The 17764-nt window shown below is 38.1% G+C and overlaps 1 protein-coding gene across 3 annotated transcripts in view; it reads right to left on the reverse strand.

Annotated features, from left to right (window-relative positions):
- MYRFL (myelin regulatory factor like) overlaps positions 1-17764 on the reverse strand; it is a 123440-nt gene that overhangs the window by 76834 nt on the left and 28842 nt on the right. For all 3 annotated transcript variants that reach the window (XR_013830652.1, XM_079938286.1, XM_079938285.1), the window contains exons 2-3: positions 13320-13410; positions 12-79 (exon numbers count right to left, since the gene is read on the reverse strand). Coding sequence is in view for 2 of the 3 variants with exons in the window: in XM_079938286.1 (XP_079794412.1) it covers positions 12-79; positions 13320-13410 (159 nt within the window). In the remaining variant the exon portion in view is untranslated. The remainder of the gene's footprint in view (positions 1-11; positions 80-13319; positions 13411-17764) is intronic.

Below are 17764 nucleotides of genomic sequence, written 5' to 3' on the forward strand. Positions count from 1 at the left end.
GTCCCACTCACCTTTGACCTGTGGAGGAGAGCTGGAGTCTGACGCAGAATAGGGTGGGGTATCTGGGAGCTGGCGTTGCCTGAGGATTAGAGACATGCATTCCTTTTGTTTGTAACTTATTCCATCATTATATTTTTTTTTCACAAACTGGTAGCAGCCCTCTGTGTACAGCACCCCTAGGGAGGGTTCCAGGTGTTCCTGGGGGCCAAAGCCCACCAGAACATGCCCAGTGTCGTGTTGAGTGAGCTCTGAGTCAAACAGACCCGGGTTTGAGTCCCAGCTCTTCCACTTCCTAGCTGTGTATCCATGAACAAGTACTTAACCTCTTCAGGCCTCCACTTCCTCACCTATAAAATGGGAATAATCATTATGCCTTCCTCATAGCATCATAGTGAAAATTACACGAGATACTGTGTGTAAAGCCCACAACATACAGCCCCAAACACAGTGAGTGCTCAACAAAGCTTAATTAACATTATTGTGTCTTCTTAACATTCTCAAAGCACTTACGCCAGAGAGATGGTTGGGCTAAAGCAGTATAAAATGTCACCACTAAAGCAATGGTTTTCCACCTGTGCTCGGGGGAATCTCCAAGCTCTTGGAAGGAGCTCAGGTGTTTTACAAAAGAAAAATTTTAAATGCCTGGGGGAAATATTTTATAACTTTTTTTCTGTTTTATATATTGAGGTGCAAGTAAAACTTCATTTTAAAAAATGAGTACCATCACTAAGTGTGAAAATGTCTGTTCAAAAAAACGCTACCTTTTCTGTTCAAAAAGTTTCTTATGGCTCAGAAACTCTGTGGTTCTAAGTTATATATAATCACCACCATCCTCCACTTGATTCTCTTGCTAGAGAGTAAGCTATCATATTTTTCTTGGTTCATTAAGATTTCAACATCATGCAATGAAGAGAGAAATCTGTTTTTATTATTTACTAGAAAACTTATGTTTTCTCCTCAAATTGGTCCTTTATCATTTATTCACTTTTTATTAATAAGGGAATAGAAAACATACATTTCCCTTCCTCCAAAAAGTCCACCGAAAAAACTCCGCCGAAATGAAACTCCCAAAACTCCACCGAAATAAAAGTAAAAGAATAAAGAGGCATAAACAGAAAAAGACATAGAGTACGTGAATAGAGACTACAACAGACCACATTTCAGTAACAGTATGGCAGACAGAAATAGGACGGATGGTAACTGAATTACCAGAAGGGAAAAGCTGCCTGGGGATGGCAGAGGGGATGTAGGAACCAACAAGACATTGTCCAAGTTGAAAACAACTCCAGAAAAGCCCAAGACATTGGCATCACCAGCAGTTTCTGAATTCAGGGGTAAGGTAGAGCTAAAAGTGAAAGAATTGATTGACAGTTTAATTAAAGAACAGCTGGACCCTTAAATCAACTTCTCCCACCTGTAGAGTCAGGCAACTACCTCTATCATCCCAACAGAAATTGGAAAGTTTTATTCTCTGGAGAAACGGATCCAGGGAGATTGTAGAGCTACTGGGCGAAAAATGGAAGGACTCATTGAGCACATCCAGGTGAACAGAACTCCCAAGATTCGGCGCAGGATTTACACAGCTCATGGTTGGATCAATCCATACATGAGCTCTCCCTTCCACCTTGAGATGATCCTTACTGAAAAAGAACACACTGTTCCTAAACCAGAAGAAGAGGTTGCACAGAAGAAAAGACATCCTAGAAGAGACTGAAGAAACAAAAACTTAGGGCCCGGGAATAAATGCTGAAAAAAATAAACGCAAATAAAAGCAGAGAAAAAAAAACTCAAGAAAGAAAATATAATCGTAGTAAATTATATGTGAACACACAGTGATAGTAATGTAATCCCTGAATATAAACCTAACTAAAAATTCTTATACAATTTTATGATACTGGGAGGCTGGGGATAGAAGTGGGTGTCGGATAGGATATAAGAAAGTTAAATCCTCCTGGAAGATGATAGTAAGTTCTTAAGATGTATAAAGCAAGAACAGTAATATAAACCATTATTCAGATAAAAGGTGGTTGAAACATCTAAAAGAGTTGGAAAGTATCTGCCTCTGGGAGAGCCAAACTTGGGGACATGGGGAGGAGTGGGGCAAAGGATTACTGGTTTTCATTATAAGCCGTATATATGGCACCATTCAACTTCGTATCACTCTACATGTATAAATCTACAAACGAGGACTTCCCTGGTGGCGCAGTGGTTAAGAATCCTCCTGCCAATGCAGGGGACACGGGTTCGATCCCTGGTCCGGGAAGATCCCACATGCCGTGGAGCAACTAAGACCGTGTGCCACAACTACTGAGCCTGTGCACCACAACTACTGAAGTCTGCACGCCTAGAGCCCGTGCTCCGGAACAAGAGAAGCCACCGCAATGAGAAGCCCGCGCACTGCAAAGAAGAGTAGCCCCTGCTCGCCGCAACTAGAGAAAGCCCGCACGCAGCAACGAAGACCCAACGCAGCCAAAAATAAATTAATTGTTTTAAAATTTACAAATTAAATTTTGTGATTGACTCTGTGATCTCACAATTCCACATTCAAGGTTCAAGGCAGTTGTTTACTTTCCTTTACATTTGCAGCACCACTGAATTCAATAACGTTCATGAAAACTGAAAATCACAAGCAAATTATCAATACACTCGAGAAATATGGCACGTCACATCACAGACTGGCATGCATGCCCCACCCAGCAGGTCCTTGTGGAGAACCAAAGGTCCCTGTGTTGAGTAGCAGGAACATGTGTTGGTGGTTTTAAAATGCGAATTTAAAAGTTTTAATACTTTCCTTACAGTTTACTCTCCCTTCCCAAACTCACTCTGGCTACTCCTTTATTTCATTGCATTTCGTGTTCAATGCATTTTACTGTATTGGGAGAAATTTTGCATTCCTTTTCAGAAAATTTCACGTAAGATTTAAGGATAGCTACCTTCAAAACTAAGCAAATTGTTTAAAACAAGGGCAATGATTAACTTTAAGAAAAACACTGTTGTCTGAGACTGTTTCTAAGCAGTTAACTCCTCCCTACTCACAATCATGATGTCAGCAATGCACATTAGACTGTTTTGGGCCTTCAGTGCTCTGAATTTTCCTATTATGCTGAAGGGATTTCCATGAAGGGACCTAGAAATTGACAGAACCATTGGTCACTCCTTGAGGGGCTGTCTCTATCTCTACCTTCTACAGGAAATGGTTATAAAAATCAAGAAATTCTTATAAAATGAATAATTTGCTTTCTAAATCCCTTCCTCTCAGACACACAACTTGCTTTTGTTTTTTGGAGGGTGAATGGCAAAGTGTGGTCTCCTGGGGGTTGAATGCCATGTAAACCAAAAGGAGTTCAAAACAGACTTTTCTCTCCAGCTGGCTGAGGTTAGCACATCCATGACATCTGCATGCTGCAACCAAAGCAGCCAGGATTTCTTTCAGATCGCAGCCAGGCTTGATCAAGCATTTATTGAGTGCCTAGTACGTGCTCATAACTCTACTAAACACTAGGTAGGACTGCAGGACTCACAGTATTAAGACACAGGGCTTCCCGTGAACACCCATCTGGGACTATTCACAATTCAACAGTCCAATCCTCAGTTTTCTCCAATGACTCCCCCGGGGTCTTCACATACAAACTACACCTTCTCTAAAGCTCTATTGCACATTGATATCAACTCAGCACACTGCCTGGTACAGAGTTATTACTTAATAAGTATGAATTACTGCTTTTTACCTGACATGTGGCCATAAATATGTTGTTTATATAAATTCATATATCAAGAGAGGGCATTCCTGACCACCAATCTAACATGGTAGCCTTCTCCCACCCCTCACTTTCTACTCCCCTGCCTTACACTTATTTTTCTTCATCTTTTTACTGAATGACTTTATACTATACACCATTGTCTTTCTCTTCCCACTGGAGTCGCATCACAACAATGGAGCACCAAGAGTGAAGGGATGGGAATGGCTCTCCCCAGGAGCAGGTGATAAGGAAATGCATTGCCTGCTGAGAACTTAAAAACAATACTTAAATCCACAGAAAGTCAATCTGCTATTTATCATTATTACCACACACCACCAACTCAAAGAAAAATGCCTGGGTGCCCTACCGGGCAGACCGTTTTCCACCACATTGCCCTTGGTAAACTGTTAGCAGGAACTTCATCTGTTTTGTTCACTGTTGTACCCCATCACCCAATTACAGCAATAAAAACAGTTGTTACTGAAAGTATTTTCTCCAGTTTTTCATATGTATGATTCATGTCCTCCCACGCAGACATTCACTTAAGAGCATGTCTTAATACTGTGTGTGTGTGTGTGTGTGTGTATCTCCTGCATAGTGCCCACTGGTGAGCACGCAGTAGGCACTTGATAAATACTTGACCAAGCTTGCATAGGGTTTGTACCCACTACCCGGAAGTTGGGATGGGAAAGGGCCTTGGCAGAAATGTCATCAGTGAATAAAGTAGCCCAAGAAAATCATTTCATGACAGGGCAATGGAAGCAAGAAAAGCAAGTTGCCACCCCTCCCCTTCGGCTCTATCTTGGCAAACTGCGAGAACCCTGACCCTCCCTCTTACCACTCTCCCCTGCTGCTTTAGAAACAGACAACCTTTATGGAGGACCTACTCTGGTCCAGGCACTGAGCTAACCCTTGCAGGTGTTGCTTCATCTAATCTCTGCTACCAACCATGTGAAAAGGTACTATTACTGCCCCTACACCACAGGCAATGAAACCGAGGCTTGATGAGGTTAAGTAACATACCCGAGATTATTCACCTGGCATCTAGTCAAACTGGAGTAAAGTGATCGATCACCAGAGTTTATGCTCTAAAGAACACAATGTTTTCAATACAGATATTTAAATATCCTAATCAAATTAATTACTATAAGTGATTTCATTTTCTACAAAATCTTTAGAATCTAGAAGTCACTGGTAATGTTTTTGCCCAGGATTCTGTTTACCTTTTCTCCTGCTGCATCCGTTTGAACCCAGAAATCAAACCGGTCAATGAACTCAGCCTTTAACAAGCTCATCTCATAGAATTATGTGGATTACCTCACTCCCTTCCGCAACATCACGGTAAACAGTTTATCAGCCCCACTCTACTGGTGGCAGAAGTAAAACATGCAGCTGGTCATTGATGCCTAACTCATTTTTCCTTCCAATCTCAATAAGATATGTCCTAAGTGAAACCCAGAATATTAGATGCTTAAGCTCAACCATTAGAATGAAATGAAATGAAACCCGGAGTTGATTCCTCACGGACCTAATACGTCTCTAGGTTCCCCTCCTATGAAGTCACCCATTCGAACTTGTGATGAGCTGTCACCTCAATGTCTTCAGCTAGCTCCCTCTTACCCCATCTGCAGCACCTCAAGGCCAGCCTGAAGCTCAGTATACTGTCTACTCGCACTGAACACACTCAAACCAAACTGTATGACTTGGTCTGGGTCTCGGGAAGTGGCTGGGAAGGAGGCATATGCACGTGACCTAAAGTAGGGCTTCTCAAACTGTGATATGCCTGTGAATCCCATGGGGATCCTGTTAAAAATGCAGATTCTGATTCAGCATTTTGGGGGTGGGGCCTGAGGTGCTACAGTCGTAGCTCCCAGGCGATGCTGCTGCTGCTGCTACAACCTGGCCTGCAGTTTGAGCAAAGGACGGAAACAGGTGAAACTCTGGGCATTTTTGAATGAAACAAACCTGTCTTGAAGATTCACTGGTGACTTTTCCAGAGCCTTCCTTCTTCTACACACACACACGGACACACACAGACACAGACACACACACACACTTCTTGTCCTTTTTCACTGCAACCTCCAGGAATTTATGCTTTCCCCTAAATCTCTAGCCTCCCGCCCTCCAGGCGGCACTCCATACCTGGACATTTCCCGGTGTGTCCAGCCCCCACAGCTCACCTAGCTCACCTGTGTGCCTAGTAGGTAACAGGCTGGCTAACCTAGGGGATCAGAGAGGACTTCTGCCCGCTCCTACTCCCTCTGGGCAGACAGCTGCCCTGGACTCCACCACACACGGAAATACAGGGTTAAGAGCAACTGTCAGAAATCTTCCCGTCCTGACAGAACTGCCCCCGGTTCAACATACCAATTAGATTCACACGGAAGGATGAGAATGTCCTGAGCAGCACATCCCAATGCTCATACGTGGGTACATGCTCCCAAAAGGGGCCCATGGCCACATAAGTTTGAGAACACTGCCTAACGTTTCCCTTTCCCAGTTGCATATTAGCACATCAAAGGCCCTGAGAAGTCCTGCGGTAAAGAAATACATTTAATTTTGTTTAAGCCAGTGAGTCACATACTTATTTATTCCTGATCATGGAACTTTTTTTCCCACAGCATCTCGGGGGACCAGTTTTCCATAGAGCATTTAGGGACATCTGTTTCACAGAGCCAATAATTCCATTTTTTAATATCTTTGAGATTTGAAAATCTGCCTATGAGATTCAAATTTGCTCCTAGAAATTTTACAGCCTAATGTTCTCTTAAATCGCTTAAAGGGTTGTCACTGATACTTTTAAAAGGCACAAATCATGGGTAATATAGTAGAGAGAAAGTAACTCAGGCTTTGTAGTAAATTCATGTTTGAATCCCAACTCTGCTATTTATTAGCTGGGAGCCCCGGCAAGAAAACCTGCACCCCAGCGCTGTTGTGAGGAATGCAACTATCCTGCAAAAAGAGAGCCTGGTATTTAGAAATACTCAACACTTGGGGTATTTGAATACATTGTACAGATGCAATGATCACTGGATGCGCCCAACAAATCCATGGTCACGGACTGGGACTGTTTCCACTTGTTCTCTCTTGGATTTCTATTGCAGCTCCACTTAACTGCATGCACCTGAGCCATTTTTATAAGGCAATAGCAGCTTATCTGATCATAGGACTTTTCTTTAACGGGCCTGAACTCTGACAATCTTTGCAAACTATGGCTCAGGATCCATTCTGAGTCACACCTTTTGGCAGATAAATGTAGATCCACTTAATGTATTTCCCTGAGAGTCACGGAGTCTAAAACATCCCCTAAAACATCAATTAATCCAAAAGACAAATGTAGAAGAAAGGGCAGGTGTTCTAGAGCCAGGCACATTTTAATCCCAGCTTTGCCACTTATCGACATACGAAGAGTTACTCAACCTCTCTGCACTTCAGCCTCCTCATGTGTAAAATATGGATAATACTGTGCCTATTTGGAAGAGTTGATAAGAGAATGAAATGTGTAAAATCAAATATGCAATTAAATGAGTAAATATGTAAAGTGCAAAGAACAATGCCTAATACTTGGTAAATACTCAACAGTATTAACTCCTTCCTCTACCTCACTTACAAATGCCAGACACCCACTCCCAAGGGTAGAGAGTGAATCTGATTGGGCAAACCATGTCGGAATCTCAGGAGCGATCGCCTATAGGGAGATATCTCTGGTCTTGCTGGAAGGACCATTATTATCATGGAGACTAAGATCATATGATAGATTTCTGAACTCCCAGGTAGAAGGACAGCTCTCCGAATAAGACTTAACGGTTGTTCACTCTTCCCTGCAAACAGCTAAAGTACTTTATGCCAGTTATAAAAGTGATCCAGATGATTAAACAGAACCCTGATGGAATCAGGTCTACCTTCTTTTGAGGAAAAGTCTTGTAGGGGACGGAAACTGACAACTTCTGGCAGGTTTTTTGTAGGCAGAGATGGTAAGGATATACCCATTGCCCACCCTTCTCACAGGAATTCATGGCAGCTGCGTGGATGGATTGAGAGGAATATGAAGGCAGGCACAAGGGTGATTAGTGCCTGGGTTCAGCCCATGCAGTGCCTGGAGCAGAAGAGCCAGCTCAGAGTGTGGGCTCAGACATGTGGCAACCCACCAGTTTTGTGTGTGTGTGTGTGTGTGTGTGTGTGTGTGTGTGTGTGTGTGTGTGTGTGTGTGTGTGTGTGTGTGTGTGTGTGTGTGTGTGTGTGTGTGTTTAACTAGCTTGCAAAATGCTGAGCCTCCCTTCTTCCCCACAGTCATTTTGGCAAGGATGTTTTTGTTGGCAAAGAGCAGCAAGAGCCAGGTACCAAAGTACCTGCAAATAGGTTTCCCCGTTACTATTGAGATTCACATCTTGTTCCACTCTCTGTCTTTCATGAGGGAGAGAAGGAAGGGCATTTACAGAAATGTCAAGGTAGGCTCAATGACAGAATGGAGATGACAGAAGAGGGTCAGTGAACTTAAAGACAAATCAATAGAAATTATCCAGTATAAACAACAGAGAGGAAAAAAAAAAGATTGAAAAAATTAACAGCCTCTGGGACCTGTCTACCATATCAAAGATCTAACATTTGTATCACTGGAGTCCTAGACAGAGGAAAGAAAGACGTTGGTACAGAAACATAAATGTGAAGAAATAATGGCTAAAAACTTCCTAGAGGTAGTAAAAGACCAAAAATTTACAGTTTAAAAAACTGAGCAAATCCCAAACAGTATAATCTCAAAGAAAATCATGCCCATATCCAGCCATGTTATAATAAAATTGCTTAAAACCAAAGATAAAACAATATCTTGTAAGTGGAGAAAAATGATATATTACATACAAGGGAACAATGATTCAAATAACTGCCTATTTCTCATCAGAAACCACAGAGGTTGGAAGACAGAAGACAGTGCTGAGAAAAAAAGAACTTAACTGAGGACTCTGAATCCACAATCATTCCTGAGGACTCTGGCATTCCTTTCACAGTAATAAATAAAAGAAGTAGACAAAAATCAGCAAGGCTATAGAAGACCGGAAAAACAATGTCAACCAACTTGACCTAATTAGCATTTATAGAACATTTGACCCAACAACAGCAGAACACACATTCTTCTCAAGTGCACATGGAACATTCACCAAGATAGACCACTTCCTGGGTCATAAAGCAAACCTTAACAAATTTAAAAGAATTAGAATTATATAGAGTATGTTCTCTGTCCATAATGGAATTAAACTACAAGTCAGTGACAGAAAAATAGATGGGAAGTTCCCGAATATTTGGAAATTAACCCAATTCCAGCCACCCAGAGTTAAAGAGGATGTCTCAAGGAAAATTAGGAAATATTTTGAGCTGAAAGAAAATCAAAATATAGCATATCAAAAATTGAGGAAGGCAGCTAAAGCCATATGGAGAGGGAAATGTATAGCATTGAGTGATTAAATTAGAAAGCAAAGGATGACTTTAAATCAAGAACTAAGCTTCCACCTTAAGAAACGAAACAAAGAGGAGCGAACTAAACCCAAAGCAATCAGAAGGAAATAATGAGTAGAAATCAGTGAAATTGAAAACAAACACAATAGAGATCAATGAAACCAATAGACACTTATTTGAAAAGGTCAGCAAAACTTATACATTTCTAAAGAGACTAATTAAAAGAGAGAGAGAGAGAGGAAAGTGATTACCAATATAAGAAACAAGAGAATATCAGTAGACCCCTTAGAGCCAGTAAAAGCCTATAAAAGCATAATAAATACTATGAACAACTCTTTGCCTATAAGTTTGACAATGAAATGGATCAATTCCCTGGGGAAAAAAGAAAACAAGCTACCAGAACTTATTTAAGCAGAAAGAGATAACATAAATAGTCCTGAATTTATTGGATAAACTTAATTCATAGTAAGGTCTTCCAACAAAGAAAGCTACAGGCACAGAAGATTTCATGGTGAATTCTATCAAACATTTAAGGAAAAAATAAATCCAATTCCACACAATTCACCCAGAGAATTTAAAAGGATATAAAAACACTTTCCAACTAATTTTAGAAGTCTATCAATATCCTGATATCAAAACCATAAAAATACAGTATAAGAAAACTGGAGACCAATAGATGCAAAATCCTCAAAGTAATTTTAGCAAATTGAATCCGGCTATACATAAAAAGATAATACTTTAAAACTAACTGAGGTTTATCCCAGGAATACAAGGTTGGTTCAATATTCAAAAATTAGCAAAGTAATCCACCATAATAACAGACAGGGGAAACAAACATATGATCATATTAATAAATACAGAAATAACATTTGACAAAATTCAAGAGCCATTCATGTTAAAATAATTCTCAACAAACTAGGAGTAGAAGAGAATCTCCTTGACCTAATAAAGGGCATTACAAAAAAATCTTATAGCTGAATCATACATAATAATAAAAAATTGAGTGACTGCCCTCTAAGATCAGGGACAAGACAAGGATGTCTGATCTCTCTATTTCCCTATTCAGCAACATAGCCAAAGTTCTACCCAGTTCAATAAGGCAAGAAAAAATATTCAAAGGCATACAGTTTTGAAAGAAAGACATACAACTGTTCCAATGTGCAGAAGACATGATTGTCAAGATATAAAAAGCCAAGAAATCTACAAAAAGCTCTTAAACTAGTAAATGGCTTCATTAAGATTTCAGGGCCCGGGAATTCCCTGGCAGCCCAGTGGTTAGGACTCGGCCCTTTCACTGCCGGGGCCCAGGTTTGATCCCTGGTCAGGGAACTAAAATCCCTCAATCCATGTGGCCAGACCAAATAAAAAAATTTTTTTTTTAATTTAAAAAATTAAAAAAAAAAGATTATAGGACCTAAGCCCAAAATATAAAAACCAGTAATAGTTCTGTATACTGGCAATGAATGATTGGGAATTAAATTTGAAAAAAATTTTAAAAAATTGAAATTTTAAATTTGAAAAAAATTTATTGTTACTTACAATAACTCGAAGAAAAACATGAAACATTTAGGTGTAGATCTAAACAAAATATATACAAGATTTGTATGCTAAAATTGTAAAATGCTGATGAAAAAAAGCAAAGAAGGCCTAAATAAATGGAGAGGTATACTACGTTCAGGATTGGAAGACTCAATTTTGTAAAGATGTCGATTTTCCCCAAATGGATCTCTATACTTAATACAATCCTAATCTATACCTCAGCAGCACTGTATAGATATAAACAAGCTGATTTTAATATTTATGTGAGAAGTCAAAGGAATTAGAATAACCAAAACAATTTTACAAAAGAAGACAAATTTGGAGAACTTACACTATATGGTTTTAAGACTTACGATAAAAGTACAGTAGTCAAGATAATGTGGTACTGACAAAATAACAGATATATAGATCAGTGGAACAGAATAAAGAGTTTAGATATAGATCCACACAAATATGGTCATCTGATTTTTCACAACAGTGTAAAGACAGTTCAATAGAGAAAGGTTATCCAGCAAGGGATTCTGAAAGTAACTGGACATCTATACACAAAGAAATTAATCTCAACTTATATCTCAAAACTTATATGGAAATTAATTCAAAATGGATCATAGACCTAAATATAAAACTATACTTTTAGAAGGAAACAGGAGAAAATCCTTGGGAACTTAAATTAGGCAATATCTATATTTCTTAGATATAAACAATAAACCACGTAAGAAAAATTTGATCTATTGGATATCATCAAAATTTAAAACTTCTGCTCTGGGAAAGACATTGTTAAGAGAATGAAAACATAAGTTATAGACTTGGAGAAAGTATTCATAAATCACATACCCAATAAAGTTCTTATATCCAGAATACTTAAAGAATTTTCTAAACTCAAAAATAAGAAAACTTTAATTTTTTAAAATGGGCAAAAAATTTGAAAAAAGACTTCACCAAAGAAAACGTACGAATGGCAAACAACCACATGAAATAAGACTCAACATCATTCGTTGATAGGAAAATGCAAATTAAAACAAAATGAGATACCACTATACGCCTATTAGAATATAGAGCTAGTGGTAATGTAAAATGGTATGGCCACTCTAGAAAATTTGGCAATTTTTATAAAGTTAAGTTTCCACTTACAACACGACCCAGCAGACTATCCAAGGTATTACCCTAGAGAAATTAAAACTCTTGATCACACAAACACCTGTGCATGAATATTTATAGAAATTATTCATAATTGCCAAAAACTGGAAATAATCAAAACGTCTTTGACTGAGTGACTGGATAAACAAACTCTGTTACAAAAATCCAACAGAGTTTTTCTCAGCAATAAAAAAGAATGAGCAAAGACATTATGCTTAGTGAGAGAAACTGGACTTATATATACCATATGGCTTCATTTATATGACATTCCGGAAAAAGCAAAACTATAAGGACAGAGAAAAGATCAGTGGTCACCAGAGGTTAGGGGTGTGTGTTGGGTTTGACCACAAAGTGGAAATGTAGGGGCAACGTTTCAGGTGAGGGAACTGTTGTGTGTGGTAATCATGGCAGTAGTTGTACAACTCTATGAATTTGTCAAAACTCACAAAACCACACACAAGACAAAAATGGAATTTTATTGCATGTAAGTTTTTTAAAAGAAAGCTGGCATGGCTATATTAATATTAGAAAATAAGAGCAGAAATCAATGACATGGAAAACAGAAAAACAATTAAGAATATAAATGTAACCAAAAGCCAGTTCTTTAAAAGGTTAGGAAAACTGATAAACCTCTTGCTAGATTGATCAAGAAAAAAAAAGACATGAATTACTGACATCAGGAACAACACTTGTTGTTCACTATAGATTCTACAGACATTAAAAGTATAAAAAGGAAATATGATGAACAACTTTATGCCAGTAAATTCAGAAATATACAAATTCATTGAAAGATATAAACTGCCTAAGTTGATAACTACTAATTGATAACCTGAATAGCCCCATATCTATTAATGATATTGAATTGGAAGGTGAGGGCTTTCAGATTAAAACTAAATAAAACAAAAACAAAAACATACAAACAAAAAACTCCAGGCCTAGCTGGCTTCACTGGTGAAATCTGCCGAAGATTTGTAAAAGAAATAAGACCAACTCTACTCAAGCTCTTCTGGAAAACAGAAAAGAAGGAAGCACTTCCCAGTTCATTTAATTATTTCATAATTTTAAAAACACCAAATGGAGGGACTTCCCTGGTGGTGCAGTGGTTAAGAATCCGCCTGCCAATGCAGGGAACATGCGTTCAATCCCTGGTCTGGGAAGATCCCACATGCCACGGAGCAACTAAGTCCATGAGCCACAACTACTGAGCCTGCGCTCTAGAGCCCATGAACCACAACTACTGAAGCCCGTGTGCCTAGAGCCCGTGCTCCACAGCAAGAGAAGCCACCACACCGCAACGAAGCGTAGTCCCCACTCGCTACAACTAGAGAAAGCCCGTGTGCAGCAGCGAAGACCCAACGCAGCCAAACATAAATAATAAATAAATGTATATTAAAAAAAAAGTCAAACATAAAAAAAAAAAACGACCAAATGGAGAGCAGTGCCCTCATTACTTACAAGGCCGCCAAATCAAAATCATTGCCCAAGAATTCCTCCAGCAGACTTGTATCCAGCGTCGGGTTCCCCAGAGTGCCACTGGCCCCTTGAGCTGCAAAGGCAAATTGAAAATCTTGAGATTCATGAATTTTTCAGAATGGCTAATCGCTAAAATTTCAAAGCAACTAAATGGCATAATGCATTTATTGACAGTGTGGCCTTTCTTCCATTCAAATATCTCCTTCAGAAATCTTTTTAGATGTTACCCTCCTCGAGCAGCCTTCCCTGACTGTCCAAGGCAGGTTTAGGTGCTTTTTTATGTGCATTCATTAACACCATGTACTTTGCCTTACACACTATTATAATTGCTTGCTTTTGTGTTTATTCCTCTATCTAATGTCTTTAAGGGCGAGGACTATGTCTTTCTTATTGTATCTATGTTATGAAAAAGGCAGCAATTAACATTTATTGGCTAGCTGGCTGGCTGGCTGGATGAATGGATAGACTGATGATTGGCATGTTGGTCTGATAGATTACTTCCAGTTAAGTTCAACAAGAAGTTCAATATCTTGCTTCACATTTTTGTTAGACTTCCCAAAATGCAACACAATAGTTCTGTCCTTTTTCTTGATTTACAAAATGAAAATAAGCTTATTGGTTTCTTTCTGACCATAACAAAGACACTAGAATTTTTAAAGAATATAAAATATAGGGATTTCCCTGGTGGTCCAGTGGCTAAGACTCTGCGCTCCCAATGCAGGGGGCCCAGGTTCGATCCCTGGTCAGGGAACTAGATCCCACATGCCGCAACTAAGAGTTCACATGCTGCAACTAAAGATCCTGCATGCTGCAACTAAGACCTGGCGCAGCCAAATAAATAAATAAATATATACATAACAAAAAAAGAATATAAAATATAAAAATATGTTATAAAGAAGACAAAACAATCTTTCTTTGCAGATAACATGACTCTATACCTAGAAAATTCAAGAGAAACAACTGACGATTAGAAATGATCAGAAAAGTCAATAAAATAAATGGTTAAAGTTAAATATAAAAACTAATTACTTTCGTATGTACAAAAAAATAACCAGTCAAAAATTCAGATAAATATAATGAAAAAAAAAGAAGATTCCATTCAAAATAACAAAAAGCCTAAAATATCTAAACATATATTTAGGGACAACATATTTTTTTAAAAAGCCAATAAACTCTATGAAGGGTCATAAGAAGAGATTTCAATAAATGGAAAGAACTTCATTGTTCTTAGACTGAAAGATTCAATATTGCAAAGCTTTTACTAGACATTATTTATGATGTCTGCCAAATACACAGTCATTTTCTGAGAACTTTCGCCTTATAAAAACAGTCTCCTGCAACCTTTACAGGCACTTGAATCAGAAAGAAAAAATCCATTGGTTGGCCAGTGACCACTTCAGTTATTTCTCCCAAAATTCAAACTAATAGACTTTAAAGCTGGTGGTTGAGATTAAGTCACCTAATAGCTAAGGCAGAGGACAGGAGTGATAGTCTAAATATTTCTGCCAGGTCCTTTACCCAGGTCCTTCATGATTTTTTACCCTTAATAAGGCTGGTTGTTCCCCTTCTACTCTAATTACATGACAAAGTCCTGTATACATCCAATAAACCCTTTTGAATTGGTTTGTATGTTATCTGAAATCAAATAATCCTCAAGGAAAATGTTCTGAAGTTCATCTGGAAAAATAAATACATAAAAATGACCAGAAAAATTAGGGAGGAAGGGGGTAAATAAGTACTGAGAAACACACAAGTGAACACATCAAAGGAACACAAACAAGTCCAGGATATATCAAGAAATATTACATATATATGGAACATATATTTTATACTTATATATGGAACATATATTTTATACTTATATAAATATTATATATATATATACACACACACGATAGATGCATGATAAGCATATCCTTTGACACTAGTGAGGAAAGATTCATTATTCAATAAATGTTGTGGGGAATACTGATTATACATTTGGGAGAAAAAAAACCTGGATCATTTTCCTGCTTCCGCACCAAATCTGCGGATAGATCAAAGATTTCAACATAAATAAATGAAACGATAGAAAGAAAACATCAGTGACTATTCTTATGATTTTGACATAAAGAAGGTTTTCCCAAGCATGGCATGAAAGCCAAAAACTATTTTTAAAAAAAGATTGACAAAATTTTACTTTATCCTTTTTTTGAGGGGAGAAGAATGTTTCACATTTTACTTTGAAATAATTTCTATCCTAAAGAGAAGCTACAGGGTTTCCCTGGTGGCGCAGTGGTTGAGAGTCCGCCTGCCAATGCAGGGGACACTGGTTTGTGCCCCGGTCTGGGAAGATCCCACATGCCGCGGAGCGACTGGGCCCGTGAGCCATGGCCGCTGAGCCTGCGCGTCTGGAGCCTGTGCTCCGCAAAGGGAGAGGCCACAACAGTGAGAGGCCCGCATACCGCAAAAAAAAAAAAAAAAAAAAAAGAGAAGCTACAAGAATACAAAGGAAGTCACATATACCCTTCACTCATATTCATCATTATTAACATTGTGCTACATTTGCATTATTCTCTCTGTCTTGTCTCTTTCTCTCTCTCTCTCTCTCTCACGCACACACACACACACACACACACAAAACACAATGATACACACCCACCTATACATACCATTCTGAACCATTTGAGAACAAGTGCCTTTACCCGTGAATACTTCAGTATATATTCCTAGGTACAAAAACATTATCTTCACAACCACAATTAAATTATCAAAATCCGAAAACTTAACATTGACACAGTTTTATTGTACAATCTACATTCCATATTCAAATTTTGCCAACTGTCTCAATAACGTCATTTATAGCATTTTTTTCTGGTCCAGAATTCAATCCAGTATAACATAGTACATGTACCTGTCATGCCTCTTTAGATATTTTTTGAAGTGTGTAGGCTAACTGTTTTACAGAACGCCTCTCAATTCTTGTTTGCCTCATATCTTCTCAAGGTTAAATTCAAGTTTTGTATGTTTGGCAAGAATATTACACAAATGATATTATGTCTCTCTTAGTGCCTTGTATCAGGAGGATCACAGTGTCTCATTATCGATGTTAATTTTCATCCCTTGGTTAAGGTACTATCTGCCAACTTTCTCCACTATAAAGTTACTACTATTTTTTTTGTAATTTGTGGCAAGATACTTTGAGATTGTGCAAATATTTTGTTCCGCATTAAATTTTTATCTAATAGTTTTAGTATCCATTCGTGATCATAAGCATTTTAATCCGTGAAAAAAGTTAAAGACCAAGTGAGGAATATTTTCAATATACGTGAAAAAGAGTAAATATCCATAATATCCAAAATGTTCTTTCAAATCAATAAGGGAACAGCTACACCCCAACAGAAAATAGTAAAGGGCTTTAAAAGGCAGTTCATAAAATAAAAAATCAAATTGGTTAATAAGTGCACAAAACATGTTAAACATTAGTAAGAAACAGAATTTAAAATATGAGAAAATTTTCTTTTTGCCTACCAAATTGGCATATATTCAAGGAATTAATAAAACCCACTGTTAATGCTGATGGAAATAAGATAACCCTCTTATGCACTGCTGATAGGAGTATATATTAAATAATCTGTCTGCAAAGTGTTTAGCATACGTTTCCAAAAAGAAAGAATGTGCATGTATACTTTGATCCAGAAATTCCACTTAATACACTTACGATAATACACTTAATAACAGAAAATTGAGAATAAATGACCCTTTTTTTTTAACATCTTTATTGGAGTATAACTGCTTTACAATGGTGTGTTAGTTTCTGCTGTATAACAAAGTGAATCAGCTATATGTATACATATATCCCCATATCCCCTTCCTCTTGCATCTCCCTCCCACCCTCCCTATCCCACCCTTCTAGTGGGACACAAAGCACCGAAATGACCTCCCTGTGCTATGCAGCTGCTTCCCACTAGCTATCTATTTTACATTTGGTAGTGTATATATGTCAATGCCACTCTCCCACTTCGTCCCAGCTTACCCTTCCCCCTCCCTGTGTCCTCAAGTCCATCCTCTACATCTGCATCTTTGAGAATAAATGACCATTAATTGACATTCATTCAATGAAATATCAATACTCTGCAGCCATTTAATAAATTCTACAGCGTTTCAAGAGAAGGTGGCTTGCAAAATCTTATACCCACCCAATTTGTTTTCAAACGTAAAGGCAACAGACAATTCCAAAATTTAAAAGTTCAGGGTATAAAGCCCGCATGACTTCCTCTTGAAAATAATTCCTTGACAGTGAAATTCAGCCAAGCAAAACATGAATCAAAATAAAGAACTCAGAAATTTAGAAATCAAAGAGGAAAAACTACGATGAACAGTGAATTCATATAAATATAAGGAATATATCTATATAAATATAGGGATATATATAAATATATCATATA

The sequence above is a fragment of the Stenella coeruleoalba genome, assembly GCF_951394435.1.
Source record: "Stenella coeruleoalba genome assembly, chromosome: 11".
NCBI lineage: Eukaryota > Metazoa > Chordata > Mammalia > Artiodactyla > Delphinidae > Stenella > Stenella coeruleoalba.